Here is a 15,084-nt window from a genome sequence, read left to right as displayed (position 1 = left end):
AAGTCTTCCTGTATTTGGCACTTATTGAGAAGTAAAGAAAGAAAACATGGTTTTAAAAGTCTTCCTGTATTTGGCACTTATTGAGAAGTAAAGAAAGAAAACATGGTTTTAAAAGTCTTCCTGTATTTGGCACTTATTGAGAAGTAAAGAAAGAAAGACAGCGAAGAATTAAAACTTTCGAAGAGTACGCTGAACGATATGCCTACAAGGAAATAATTGACTAGGTCTCCGAACATACTGAAGCCAGGCTCAAAGAAGTAAACTATCTGATACGCAATCATGGGACTGTAGCACACCAGGTATGTAACAGCCATCGTGGAGACCAGGGCTAAAGTTTTATTTAGTTTCCTCTTTGCTCCTAACGAAAATTTCTGCAAATTCTCCGTCGTCTTCTTTCGCCATTCAGACTGTTGTTTCAGTTTGATTAAGAGAAGAAAGGTAAATATTACGATGACGCTGTAGGAGATGATTTGAACACAAGTATGGATGAAAATTGTAACGTTGATGTCCGCTGGTCCGGTGTAGGGTAAATGCACTCTTCCCAATACTGTTCTGTTTTTGAGAACGTCAAACTTCCAGCCCAGGCTTTCCACCAGATAGAAGGGGACAACGGTTAAGCCCATGCTTAAGAAGATGAGGCATAGAGCGACATCCGTGACATGCGCAGTGAGGATCATTTTCACTTTCAAGGGGAGAAGGACGCAAAAGCAGCGCTCGAAGGTGATGAAGGCGGTGACGGAGCTGATGATGCGGCTCAGAGCACCGCGGACGAAAGGAACTATGACGTCATGAAACTCTTCGGCGTTAAGCAAGATGTCAGCGTTGGCGAATTCTGGATTGCGGCATAGGCTGGAGATCAATCCAATCAAGAGGAACCCGATGTCTGCCACGGCCAGAGCGAAAAGACTTCTGTTGATGTTGTCACCAAAACCCTGCCTCACGAACACTACTAAGTTCACCATGTTTCCAGCAACGCCAACAAGGGAGACGATCGCATTTAGATATACAATATTCACCAAAGTAAACTGCTGGAACTGTTCTCTGTTTAAATCATTTCGTCCCATTGTTTTGTTCGGCCCTTAGTTTCAATTCAAACAACCACATTATTGTATGTGCTGTGGTAACATTTGGACCACAGTTATGTCAAGATGAACGAAAAGATAGAAAAGTCTTTTGAGAGTCATTAAGTTCACAACTAGATCTATGTTAAAATGACCTTGACCCAGTTTAATATTCTACAATAGAGGGCTGACTTAGTGGCAAAGACCTTCCAACAAGATAAACGAACTTTTGGAAAACACTTAAGTGTAAAAAATATAACCTTACACTAAATGATTGACAAAGACTTCTAAATATACACTATCCTTTCATTTATTTTTTTTTTAAAGTAATTTAGCACACTTCTCACGACAGACCTAAAATAATACTATAAAACTTTGTCCAGACGGGTTTACAAACATCGAAGTAGAAAAAAAGCAAAGATAATAAATCAAAGCGTGAATATGCCTGCTCTTCTGGCTCTTCCGCGGTGTTGAATGCAAACAATGAAATAAACAGGAGGTAACCTTCAATTAAATCAGGAACACCTGTGAAATGCCAAAATAATCAAGACAGGTAGTCGACGCTGATGTTGGTCCACAAATATGTTTAATGATCAAGAAGGGAATCGTCCGATTCCGATGTCAACTATGTCCGTAAACTACTTCTTATTCTTGCTGTGATAGGAAAAGCGTCTTGTCCCTATCCAATCATAGAGCGTTCTTACTTTTTAACAAACTGTACGTCATCGTCGCTAAGTAAAACTTTCCCCCTATTCCCGAAACAAATAACTAAATCCTAATCATGTCACAACCATAGAACACTGCATAGGAGTATCAAAACTTTAAAATAAACCCTACCGAAAAATGAATATCAATAAAATCTTCATCTACGTGTCTGTAACTCCCCTTCCTTTTTTTAAATGCTACAAAACAAATACTGTAATTTTCAAGATTAATCATAATATGCATTTAATCTATGCTTCAGTTTCAAGTATGAAGGTAATAACAGTTTAGTGTCTACTTTATGAAGTGAACATTGCTAGTAGAAATTACAATCCTTGTTTTTAATGATACGCGTGATGTCAAAGGCATTTAATTTTTTGGATATAGTTTAAAAATAATTACAAGGTGGACTCTCTTGCTTATGTGCATCTGTAGGGTAGGAGAGTTACTAGAGTTTTAATTGATGAAACATAACAAGTCTTTAACTATGCGCCTGTATTCTTGATACAAATTTTGAACGCAGATATTTCTCCTTTCGCCCCCATCTCACAACTCAGACTTTCTATAAATTGTGTGTGTGTGTGTACTGTTGTTTTGTGTTTGCGAGGGTATGTTTTTAAGGAAACTGTCTTATTTCTGAGAGCAAAAAATCTATTCCGGAGACTTCAATAACACATAAAAGTTTAGTTGTTATTTAAAACCAACAGACTTTATATACAACCAAGTTGCGGCCACGAGTTGTTTTCTTCACATTGGAACTTTTATTTAAAAAAAAAAACAAAAAAAACATCAAAATCTCAATTTTAACATGCTGCTCATCAAAATACTCCGAGAGTGTCCCGTTAGAAGACAAATCGCTTTCCATTAAAAACAAAAGTAATCATTGCACACATAAGTTTGAAGGTGGAGGGTTACCAGATACCTGCACAGTCAAAGGAGGACAGAAAAAAAAAGTACAGAAAGGAGGATAAACAAATATAACGAAAATATAAATATATAAAGAAAACTTAAAAAAATAGACTTGCTATTTCATTAATAAATGGTATCAGTAAATTCTAGGCAGTAAAACGAATATAGGCCTACTAACTAATTAAGAATCAGACGAAATATATTTTGTTCCCATTGTTTCTGTCACTTGCGAGAAAACGTCGTTTTTTGTCTTACCGAATAAGCTTATAAAAACAAGTAACAAAACAAAACAAAAAATAAACACCTGTGTCGTGAGCTTTTGGTCTCCACTGCCCATAGGTGGCGACGTTGCAGGTATGTGTTCGTCCTTCTACCCATCTTATAAAATACAGACGTTACTTCAAAAATGTTTGTTTGTTTGTAAAATGTTTTACATGTTTCGGATGTTCCTTCAGAGTTGAAGATAGTTTACTTCCTAGTCCAAACCTCCCGCAGGACGACGGGGGATGGGAGCGGGCAGGGTTTGAACCCTCGACGGTCGATAAATCCGAACGACAGTCCAGCGCACAAACCGCACGACCAGGCATCCTTACATCCTACGCATCATGCATCTAGTCATGCATGTTAACCAATAACTTAAATTCTGCAAAGTTACTGGTTTACCTGGTCAGGCAACCCATTCCATGCTCTAATATATAGCACTAGGGAAGAAGGAGCATTTCTACAAATTTGTCCTAGCATATGGAACCAGGAATGTGCCTTTATCTTTGTGTCTTTCTGGATATTTTATTAGGTTTTGTTTTTTGAATTTGAAGATTACGTTTCAGTGTTTTATGTATAATTGCTACTTTACTTTTGAGTCTTCTATCCCGAAAGGTTTCTGAATTTTGTGATTTTACTAAAGGTTTGACTCTAGTCAAATGTGAATATTCGTTTGTTATGAATCTGACTGCTCTATTTTGTGTCTGCTCCAGTTTCTTAATGTTTTCTTGAGTTTAGGGTCCCAAACAGAGGATGCACATTCTATTATTGGCCTAACCAAGGTTAAATAACATTTTAGTTTTATGTTCTTATTTGATTTATAGAAATTTCTTTTAACAAACCCTAAAGCTTCGTTTGATTTTTTAGTAGTTTCATCAATATGTGGATTCTATGACAGTTTTTCATTTATTGTATGAAATTATATCACCTAGGTATTTTGGATTTTTAGTAGGCCTATATGTTACTGGTGATGAATAAGACAAGTGGAATTTATTTTAATTTTTTTGTTACTTTTAATAACTGACATTTTTCTGGGTGGAAAGACATGCTCCAATTTGATTCTCAGTTATGTTAATCATCTAATTCTCTTTGTAAATTTCTGTATCTTGTGTTTTTTGTGTGTGTATATTATGCAATCGTCTGTTTCTGATCTAATGCAATTTAGTAAATCATTTATGCATGACGATTGGTCTCCGCTTCAACCAGGAGATATTAAGAATTAAATTCATTATCGTGTAATGTGCAATTGAAGTAAATAAAAAAAAAAAAGCCGGACTTTTCCACCTTTTAGGCCAATACCTGCCGGACAGAAGACACGACCTTTTTGCAGGACATCTGGTAATCCTAATTCAGATTATTTTCTAAGCTAGATCTACATCTAAAGTAGACTAGGCTTTTCAGTTGAGTGGCAAAGGCCTGTCAGTTGAATGGGATACTCCTGACAGTAGGCCTAGAGGGAATCTTTCAAGTGAAGTTCGCTCAGTACTTAATCTAGATCTCGTCTAATATTTGACACAGTGGCGTAGCTAGGGATTTGGAGGCCCTGCTGGGAGTTTAACCTCTTTAGTGCCCCCCTGCATTTTGACATTCGCCATCATGGCACGAGATATAGCCTATCATTTGGGGGTCCTTTAAGTGGGGGCCCGGGGGGGGGACATTTTCAAATTTAGATATTCCTTCCCCACCTCAGCGTACGCCACTGATTTGACTTTTGTAAGCCCTATATTCTTGGGGCTGACACTTACAAAAGACTTTGCGCAAAGCGTTCATGACTTTTTTTTTTATGTATTCAAAGTCCATACATTTAAAATACAAATTTAGCAACATTTGAGTCGAGTGCGGTAATTTCCTCTTAAGTCGTGTGTCATAATGCGTAACATTTATATTTGTTCTTTGTTGTCTTTCGGAACAATTTCACTGAGAAAAAGGAAGTAAGCCCAATTTAATTTTAAGACAATTAAATAATTTTGAAAAATTATAACTTAAATTAGTGTCCCAGTCGGAGGTTGATTTTTAAGCCTTGGCAAATAAATCCTGTCATTCTGTATAAATAGTGCATTTACTAAAACAAAAGCATTGGAATGCTTGTACCACATTTTACAAATAGGCCCAAATAGTGTCAAATAACCTTATCACATCAATGGCACGGATTTCTACGCCATATAGCTTTAAGTAAAAAATACAAATGACAAATGAAACGAAACACACAAAAAGTAGTTCCATTCATGTTTATTGATGAATTGACTTGAATAATACTATGTACAAACTGGTGTAATCAAACCATCGACAACTACACTCAACAACATCACTACAAAACATAATGCAGTGGAAATAAAAAAAAAATAAACTTCATTATAATACTTTTCAAAAAGTTAATAATCATTTTATTATTAAAAAAAAATAGCTGCAAACAAAGCAAAGTCCATAAAAATTACAGTTTCTTATAACAGGATTATAATATATAACTGGCCATTATTACATACCACCACACAGCTAGCCAATGTTTGAAAAGAACTAAAAGTTCAGCTGTTTGATAGGTCAGTGCTAAAAAAGTGAACTTTCTATTTTTTTTTTTAAATCGTTTTCATGCAAAATCAAAAGTAATAAATCTAGATCTATATTATGAAAGCCTGTTTGTTGAAACTAAGAATCTTGCTAACTTTCATACAAATGAATAAATATATTATTTTAATATAATTAATATAGCTGTTTAATGTAACTACAAAATGTATTTTTAAAAAATTAGGTACTTTTCAAAACAAAAAGCTGTTTTTAATAAACTTTTAAAACAAAAAAGCTGTTTTTAAAAGTTAGTTATGATTTGTATGTCCTTAACTTAGCCTTAAGACAAATTCATTAATGTAAAGTATGCATAATGGTTACAAGATAGGTCCAGATTTAGAATTGATAAGGACTAAATATTTGAGATGCATATAGATCCCCTTATAAATATTCCCCCTAGTTACTTTCTTGTAACTTGGTGTAAATATTACTCTGGAATATTGTTTGGGGTGTGGGTGTGTAGTACAGACTATTATACATGACATCTAGAACTAGAACATTTTTTTTTCTTAAAAACATGCCTCTACATTTAGGCCTAACTATTTAAACTATAGACAGTAACAAATCAACATTTCGCTTCTCTTCTAGAGTTAACAAACTAGCAAGTTACACAATTATTTTGTTGCTTGTGATTCTAATAAACCTCTAGATCTATGTATGTGAGCTAGAGCTCTATCCCATTTAGCTTTTACAGTATGAGCTCTTCATTGATTGCAGCTTTAACTTAGCATTGCATGACCTTTTTCTTAAAGCACAGTTGACAAATGACAAACACTTTGCCTTAGGTCAATTGGGGTGCATGGTGGCTGAGAGGTCCCAGGTTCAAATCTTGGGGAAAACTGGATTTTTAATTTAAGGATTATAAGGCCACCCTTAATCCACCAAACTCTAATGGGTACCTGACTTCAGTTGAGGAAAGTATAGGTGCGTAGTCATTGTGCTGGCCACATGACAACCTGCTTGTTAACCATCAGTCAAAGAAACAAATGACCTTTATACCATACGCATGTCAATTAGAAATAATTCTCAACTTTATTAGGTATGATAAATAAACATAATGAAAAAATATTGAATCAACTACAATTAGATTAACGAACTTAACAACTGTTTTTCCACAAATGACTAATTACATGTTCTATCTTTACTACCAGCTAAAGAGTACTGGTACATTACAAGAACATACCAAATCAGCATTATAATTCAGCCAGAAAAGCATAAGTCATCTTCTATGCAATCATTTTAAGTAATATATTTGGAACATTAACTATTGGCATAGGCCTACACCACAGACATAGCCTGTGGACTACATACTTTAAAATGAAAAGGTCAAAACACCAAAGCTTTTCCCTCAACCAAGAAGGCTCACATCGAAAGCAAAAGTTGTAATAAAGAAGTATCCCTTAACCTGGGGAGCTAAGGGATACATGTATATAAAAGCTAAGGGTATAGAGACATCTCAATACAGTATGAATTCAATACTTAATGGACAATGTTGTCTGAGTGATTTAAGGATGAATGAAATTAAACAAAAAAAATTGCATGTTTGGATAGTTTAGTAATTTCTTTTAGGAAATCATAATTTCTAATAAAGTTGTTAAGTTAAGTTGTAAATGATTTTATATCAAAGAATTATGACTATTTTTTTTTGTTTTTAAAAATTATGTATAAATGGTCTTTTTTTTTTTTTTTTTACTGATGTCCTAATCATATAAATGAAGGTAATGCTAATTTATCGCCTAGTCAAATTTCTAACATACTTTTTGTTCTTCGTGTTTCTGATGTTCCTTAAGAGTTAAAGATTATTACATCCTAGCCCAATCTTTTCAATGGATGAAAGGGGATAGTGATGGGCATGGTTTAAACCCAGGACCACTGAGACAACAGTCCTGAGTGCTTACTGCATAACCAGGCAGCCAAAGCTGGCTAACTAATATAACAGTATGCTAGAAAAAGCTCTTATAACCTTTCTCTTTCAATCCAAAAATAAAAATGGATGAATGAATAAAATTATGTTAAAATATGCATACCTATTTTCACTCTTACTAAAAAAAAAAGTAAAACTAATATTGTTAGTAGATGTAAAATAGATTTGAATGACACAGAAGTTGGAAGAAATCTTATTGTATGAAACTCTGATATAGACATGAATGTCAGCTGCAGACTATCCACACAGCTCTGCAGCATTGATGATAGAACTAAAAATATGTGCATGTGAAATGCTTGGTACAAGTCTGTTCACAACTAACTAGAGACAGTTTCAGCAGTTCAAAATTTATTTCAATGCCACCAGTGGGTCAACATGAAGTGATCACTTAAACCAATGAGATTTATTAGCTGCACAGAGTAATCTACACCACGGGGCTACATAGGGACTACATTCGAATGCCTAATATCACCAATGTTCATAACTAGCCTATAAGATTATCTAGAACAGTCAACTACATTCATGATCATAGAATATTGTATATTATGTTAATTATAACAAAATATGGTTTTTAATGGGATGAAAATTATCATAATGTGGCTATTTATTTGTAAATATATATAAATGATAAGAAAACTACCATATTAAGGATGAGATATTAAATGATGATATGAATGCTCATTGTTATAGCAAAATAGATTGAACTAATTGTGAGTATTATTTTATGATAGTTTGCATTCAAAGTCTGGATAAAATAATAGTTTTGTGAAAAAAAGGCAAATTTAAAAAGTCAGAAATCATACCAATGCAAACACACACAATTCACACAGAATAAAAAAAAAATGAAATAAAAAATGCACAAAAAAATACAACTTAAGGCTGAAGGCAGTTAAAATTATTTACAGCAATAACAACATATAACACAAGTGGACACACAAATAATTTGACAACATAACAAAATGCAGTTAAAGAAAATATAAACAGTTTTAGTTTTGTACAATTTAATATTGAAATTTATATTAAGAAATGATATTTATAGTTATCTCCTTTAATAAAAAATGAATAGAATTTATAAAATCAAATAAATGTTCTATTATATAAGAATATTGCAATTTATTATGTAGATTTTGCTTAAGAAACAAAAGAACAAATGAATGTTTTTAAAGGCATATAAATTCAATTTTGTTATTGCTTACAATGGCAATAATGAAATGAGTAAAGCAATATGAATATGTATGTTGTTTCTTATGTCATTTATGACATATTGTTGAATATTTTACATTTCCATTTTTTTTTCAGCCCTTTTTTGACCTGATTCATGAGCAATACATATGTTATATATTTTAGGAGCCACACGCTTAAGAATGAACTGATAAATGTCTCTCTATCCCTTCCCTGCACACGAAGGTTATTGTTGTTGAAAGTTATGTCAGAAATGGAGATAATAAAATATGAATAACTGCTGATGACTTACAAGTTAAAATGATATAGCACAGAGATAATTATTATCAAGTGAATACATAACCTTATGAATGTTACTTATTAAAAAAGTATTCTATATTTAATCAAATGCATTCCAAGAATGTATGGAAGCCTTCAAGCTATTATACAAGACATCAACTTGTTCCTTCTTATTTGAACACATTATTTGAAAACACAAGAAATTAAAAAAAATTGGTACATTAATAAATAATAAAAAAACTCTTATAATACAAACAAAAATAAATGAGATTGCACTTTGACCTTAGGTCTAGGAACCAACCACAGATATGGCTTAAATAGTTCATGTAATCAAATGAAATAGAAAAAAAACACACAAACATTAATACAATTTAAATTGAAATATTTATTAAGAGTTAATTTCTGTTTAAACAAAGCTTTAGAAAATACGGCGTGAAAAGGGGAGGGCAAAGAACTTGTTTAACAATGTTTTAAAAGTAGAATTTACTTTATGGAACAATTTAAAACAAAAAGATTAATCAATTTCCAAACAGAACAAATAACATTTGTGTTTCATTTTACATTTTTTTTTACTATCAAAATGATTGTAATTAGTATCATTATATTTAATCCAAGACACAACAGATATAAATATATTGAGAATATTGTCAACTTTGGCACATCACAAGATGAGAAACACAACATAGATAGATCCCATAATGTTTTATATATAGATCTATGTACATACAGTACAACAATATGTAATTTGTAAGTCTTGAAAAAAAAAGTTTTTCACTAGATTGAAAAAAGTGTCTTGCATTGTCTATTATCTCTATTTGTAAAAAATACAATATTATTTAATTCTCAACTCAACAAGGCTTAATATTATTTGCTAAAACTAACGCTGCCAGAAAAAATGGTACTTTCAGAATAAGCTGTTAAGAAGTGTAACCCTTTAAGAGGGTTAATAGAGTTTGTCTTAACTACCTTGTGAAGTCTTTCTACAAAATATGCCTCACATCATTTTTACTGAGGATGAAAACTTCTAATGCAAAGAGGCAACTGGTTTTTTTTTGTTCTTATTTTATGCTGATACATAACTAATTATAATAACTGGTGACAGCTTTCTTTTTTTTCTAAACTTCACATTCAGATATGAAGAATATTACATCCATGGTCAGACCTCTCACAGAAAAGTGACAAACAAGGATATTATGCAGGACTATGGTGTTGATAGTCCTAAACCCATGGCCTGGTGGAGACAAAACCTATACGCCTCTATTTCATTTATTCTTTTATTTTTAAAACAAATTAGTCCCGTTGTGTTAAAATAACAACTTTAAATTACATATGGTTACAGTGATGACTACAACTAAATAAAAAAGTTGGAGTTTAATTAAAAATTTTTAGTAATAAAAAATAAATTCATAATAAATGAAAGTTCTGGATTTAAAAAAAAAAACATTCTTTTTTTATCAGATTGTATAGGATAAAAAATTAAGATGCTTTAAAAAATGTAACTACTATTTGTCTAATTTAGTTTCTGATTTAAAATAAAGTAATTGAGTGATCAAATAGTTAATAAATAAATTCACAGAATATTTATAAAAATACTCATAGTTTCAACTAAAAAAAAAGACTGATTGAAATTGCAATTCCAATTACATGTAACACTAAAAGTATATTAATTTATAAGAAAAAAATCTTCAACTTAAAATAGATACTACACTAAAACTACACTGTAAATTCCAAACTTTAAAATATGTAGTAGTCTATAACCAAGTGTAGTCCTTTTTTAAAATATTCCAACAACTGAATAATCCAGTGAAGTTCTGTCAACTATTTTAGAAGCCTAAGCCTCAGTAGTACTTAGAGTTTATTCCCATTTTGAAGCTTCCATCTAATAATGTATTTTGAAACCCACAAGATGATTGTTTAAAAAAAACTTAGACAAGAGATTACACTTACTATTTACTTATCTTGTGATTACATACACATTTTGTCAAAAGTAAACAGATTGAATGAATTGAATGCAGTGATAGGCTACTCGCTAGTAACAAAAAAAACAACAAATTAATAGCTTCTTTTTTTCTGATCTGTCCTCTTCAGTGAAAGCCCATGCCAGTGGTGAAGTGATGATGCGGACATGTTCAAAGCCTTGATTCAACACCTGAGCTAGAGGAAAAGTCCTGCATGCTGTTGTGGCTGTCAGCACTGTCACTGTCATTATTACTGTGAGGGTTGAGGCTGCTGCTATTGTTGGCATTATATGTCCCAGCTGCCTCCTGTAGCCTCATTAACATATTTACCTGCAAATTAAACACATTTGTTTTTAGTTTTTAAACTTAGCAAAGACATAAATTGATACTTGATTTGTTTATTTATTAACATTTTTTTTTTTTTAGGTTTTGCAGTTTTCCTAATTGTTACTTATTATTTATTAATTGTTAATAATTGTTCAAAAATTAAAGTTCTTATTTGGAATTTAGTTTGTCCCAGAATTAGTAAGATTTCCAATTTAAATCATCAAAAAAATAAGTTCTATTATTGTAGTGATTAGCAGATTTATTCAATGGATTTTTTATGATTCCAAAAGTGTTCAAGGCACTCAAAGTGACTTCAAATTGCAGCTATAAAGACATGGATGCTCAAATCATGACTTTTGAAACATTTGGCTAAGTCTGGGAACATTTTAGTCAAATGTTCAATGACTTGGCTGATTATTAAAAAAAATTGTGGCAAAAAAAAATCAAACATTATTTTAGCCAAATGGTTGTAAAAATATACATTTCTACAAAATTTATGATAAAAACTGTGTATAAAAAAAAAAAAATTACCAATGGGTCTCCATCTTTGCCATCACTCAAAGGAGATTTCAATTTTCCTGTCAAAGTTGGAGATAGAGGAGTCTGCTGTTCATATCCTAAGTCATCTGCCCGGATGTGCATTAGGCTGTTTCCTGACCCCCTGTTGGGCCATGGGTATGTTTCCAATACCCAATCAGTGGGGTCCTCCCAAGCACTTCGACATCCATATACCTATCAATTTGAGATTACAAGCTCATTACAAGATTCCAGATCCATCATAATAACCATTATGAAATTGTGGTATTATTGCAAAACTTGCATTCCAAGACAATTATAATACTTAAGTAAAATAATTTTATTGGACACTTTAACCTCAGAAAGAGTAGACTTTTGATGATGTTTTTAAAAAATATATAATCAATAACATACTGTTAACCCAAATTATCTGGAAAACTAGAGAAAAAGAGGGGATGTCCCAGAAACACATGCATAGCTATTTGAAAGCAAATGGGACAATCATTAGGACAGTTGGAGAGAATCTCCATAACTGAGATACTCTATGTCCCAGATGGGACTACAGATGAGATGATACAATTATTGAAAAAATAAACTTTTCTTTCTACATACATACTAGTTTTTTAAACTGTAAGATAAATATATAAAATGTAAATACCAGTACCTGTAGTCCCTCTCTAACTGTTTCCACTAATGTGTAGTTCCAGAGGTCTGTAAACCAAACTTGAGAACCTCCAATATCCATAGGGCATGACATAAACAATCTTGGACCTAGAAAATAATTATCTCATCATAGAATACAAGTTCCTTAAGAAAGTGATAAGTCAAACTGTTTAATCACTATTTTTAAAAAGAAAAAGATATAATTGAATTTTTAATGTTTATAGTAAGCTTGAAAATGAAACTTGGTAGAAAAATAACCTCACATATGCATATTGTTAAGAATCTCTCTATCAGGCTCTCTGCAAACACAGCTCAACATGGCACAACCAACTCAAAGTACTTGACAACTTGAGCTCCAAATAACCAAATTCTTTAATGTCTAATAAATTCACAGCCAACACTGTGCAATTAGCAACACAATACACTGACTACAAATTTACGGTGTATTCCCTATACTGTTGCATAATCCTGTAGTGCTGTCAGTGGCATAGCTTAGGATTTGGGAGCAGGGGGCTTGACCTCTTTAGGGGCCCCTGCATTTTGACATTTGACATCATGACATGAGATAACGGCGTAATATTTAATCTAAAAACAAATTTTGGACACTCTTTTGGGGGCTCCCTTAAAATGGGGGACTGGGGGGATTTTCAAATTTGGACCCCCTTCCCCCACCCTAGCTACACCACTGACTGCTATACCAAACTCTAATGGCATCTGCTTTGTCCAGGACTCGTAGTGGATGCTACTGTAGCAAAATGACTTCACACTGGACTCACTGAATCTTTTTGACTCTGACACCATCACTATTTTTAAAGGGTCCCTAAAGGCCTTCTCTAAAGGAATAGAATATTTCCAGTTCCATCAGAATGATCACATGACCATATTCTGCATGGATTGCATAAGCAGTGTTCAGTTCACCTAGTTTTTTTGAAATGTTGCACATCATCAATCATCATGGTTGACCACTTACCTAGTGGTGGCCTGTGTTATCTGTGTCAGCTGATTATATACACAATTACCCATACCCGCATCACCACCACCACCACAGTTACAAGAATATAAAAACTGAAAGCCAATAAATTATAACAAAGAGTCTTGAGCAATGCTTCTCACCCTCACCATGGCACTCAAGTGGAAACTGTCATTAGAGAAGACAATTAGGCCAATAGAGAAGCAAAAAAAAACCCCATTAGGATGCTTAAGGACGAGTATGTCGCACTGGTGGGGATGGAAGAAAGCCCCAACAAACATCCACACAATGTTTCTCAAAAAAACATTTTAAATGTGTGTTGTGTAGTCATTCAGTGTATTAAATTGTTATGAACATAAAGATAAGAGAGTCGAGAACCATGTCTGTATAGTATGGCTTTAATACACTGAATGACTACACAACACACATTTCCTGAACACATTCTCACGGACGAGTTACAAGCACATGTAAACATAAGAACGATAACCGATACAGAATACAATTTTCATAACAATGGTGGACACTTGAACAGCTATTGTGGTACAGAGAAGGATTATGGGAAAGTTTCCCTGATGTGCTCAGCCATTGGCCTCACTTCTTATTCAAGCGCCTTGGGGTATAAGCCATCAGTAATTAAGCATATATTTACATCTGCTTGGATCTTACCCAGACAGACATTTATAGGCAGATGGAGGCAAAGCTTTCATATGCCTAGAGTTCCAATAGTCATAGACTCAACTCTTATGACAAATAGAAAGAAGAAGAAGAATTCTAAAGTGTACTAGAAACGTGATTTTGTCTTAACTGCAGTTTTAAGTTTCCCTAAATACTACTACATACTTACTTGTGCTTTTATTTAATCTAAAAAATAATAATGGTGATCTATTTCCAAATATAGAAAAATCTCACTGACCTATAGTAACATCTGCTGAGCTGTGAGACTCAAGAGCTTTGTTAAGATGTGCCCATACTTTAGGGATCCAATCCATTACCCTGTTGAGGTCATTGTTTCTGACACCTGTCCTGATCTCAGCCTCTACCAGCTTACGACGCAGGAATCTGCCAAGGAAACCTTTGACCTCCATGTGGTTGGCACACAAGACAAACCTATAAAAAAAAAAGATAAATAAGACAAGGTTTTAACGACAAACAATTAATTTTGGTCTCTTTTTTTAAAAATTATGACTCATTAGGAGTCATAAAGTCAAAGCCTCAGCTAGTGTCTAGGATTGGCTTAACATTATTTACATTAAATTCTTAACTATAAATTTGTAATTTCCAAACTTCAAAAGGTAATTTTAAATTTTCAGGTATTGATATGATATAGTCATATGGTATAGTACTGTAATTTAAACCTAATATAGAGGCAATGGCAAGCATCTCTGATAGTCTTTGCATGCTTTAACCATAATCTTCAAATACAAAAACAAAATTTAATAAAATACTCTGAAAGACACAAAGATAAAGCCACATTCCTCGTCCCATATGCTAGGACAAATTTGTACAAATACTCCTTCTTCCCTAGTGCTATTAGAGCATGGAATGGGTTGCCTGAGCTAGCCAGGAAAACCAGTTACTTGGCAGAATTTAAGTCATTGGTTAATATGCATGACTAAATGCATGACGCGTAGGACGTAATCATCTTCTTTTTTGAAGTAACGTCTGTATTATATAAGATAAGATAAGATTTAATTTACTTTTAGCCTTGAACTTTTTGTTCTTTTGAAAGAGATGGTAATAGTCTTATATGCAGTTGGGCCAAACAGCAAC

General features: G+C 33.1%; 1 protein-coding gene across 10 annotated transcripts in view; it reads right to left on the bottom strand.

Annotated features, from left to right (window-relative positions):
- Nucleotides 1–5,145: 5,145 nt before the first annotated feature.
- The window catches only part of LOC106061977 (neuron navigator 3-like), a 474,243-nt gene continuing 464,304 nt past the window's right edge, over nt 5,146–15,084 (bottom strand). For all 10 annotated transcript variants that reach the window (XM_056032697.1, XM_056032701.1, XM_056032698.1 and 7 more), the window contains 4 exons: nt 14,228–14,421; nt 12,346–12,452; nt 11,697–11,897; nt 5,146–11,168 (listed from right to left, as the gene is read on the bottom strand). In XM_056032697.1, coding sequence (XP_055888672.1) covers nt 11,010–11,168; nt 11,697–11,897; nt 12,346–12,452; nt 14,228–14,421 — 661 coding nt within the window. In that variant the 3' untranslated portion in view covers nt 5,146–11,009. The remainder of the gene's footprint in view (nt 11,169–11,696; nt 11,898–12,345; nt 12,453–14,227; nt 14,422–15,084) is intronic.

Source organism: Biomphalaria glabrata, chromosome 6 (genome assembly GCF_947242115.1).
Source record: "Biomphalaria glabrata chromosome 6, xgBioGlab47.1, whole genome shotgun sequence".
Classification (NCBI taxonomy): Eukaryota; Metazoa; Mollusca; class Gastropoda; family Planorbidae; genus Biomphalaria; species Biomphalaria glabrata.
The sequence above is the reverse complement of the archived record's forward strand: the minus strand, read 5'-3'. Positions and strand labels throughout refer to the sequence as shown.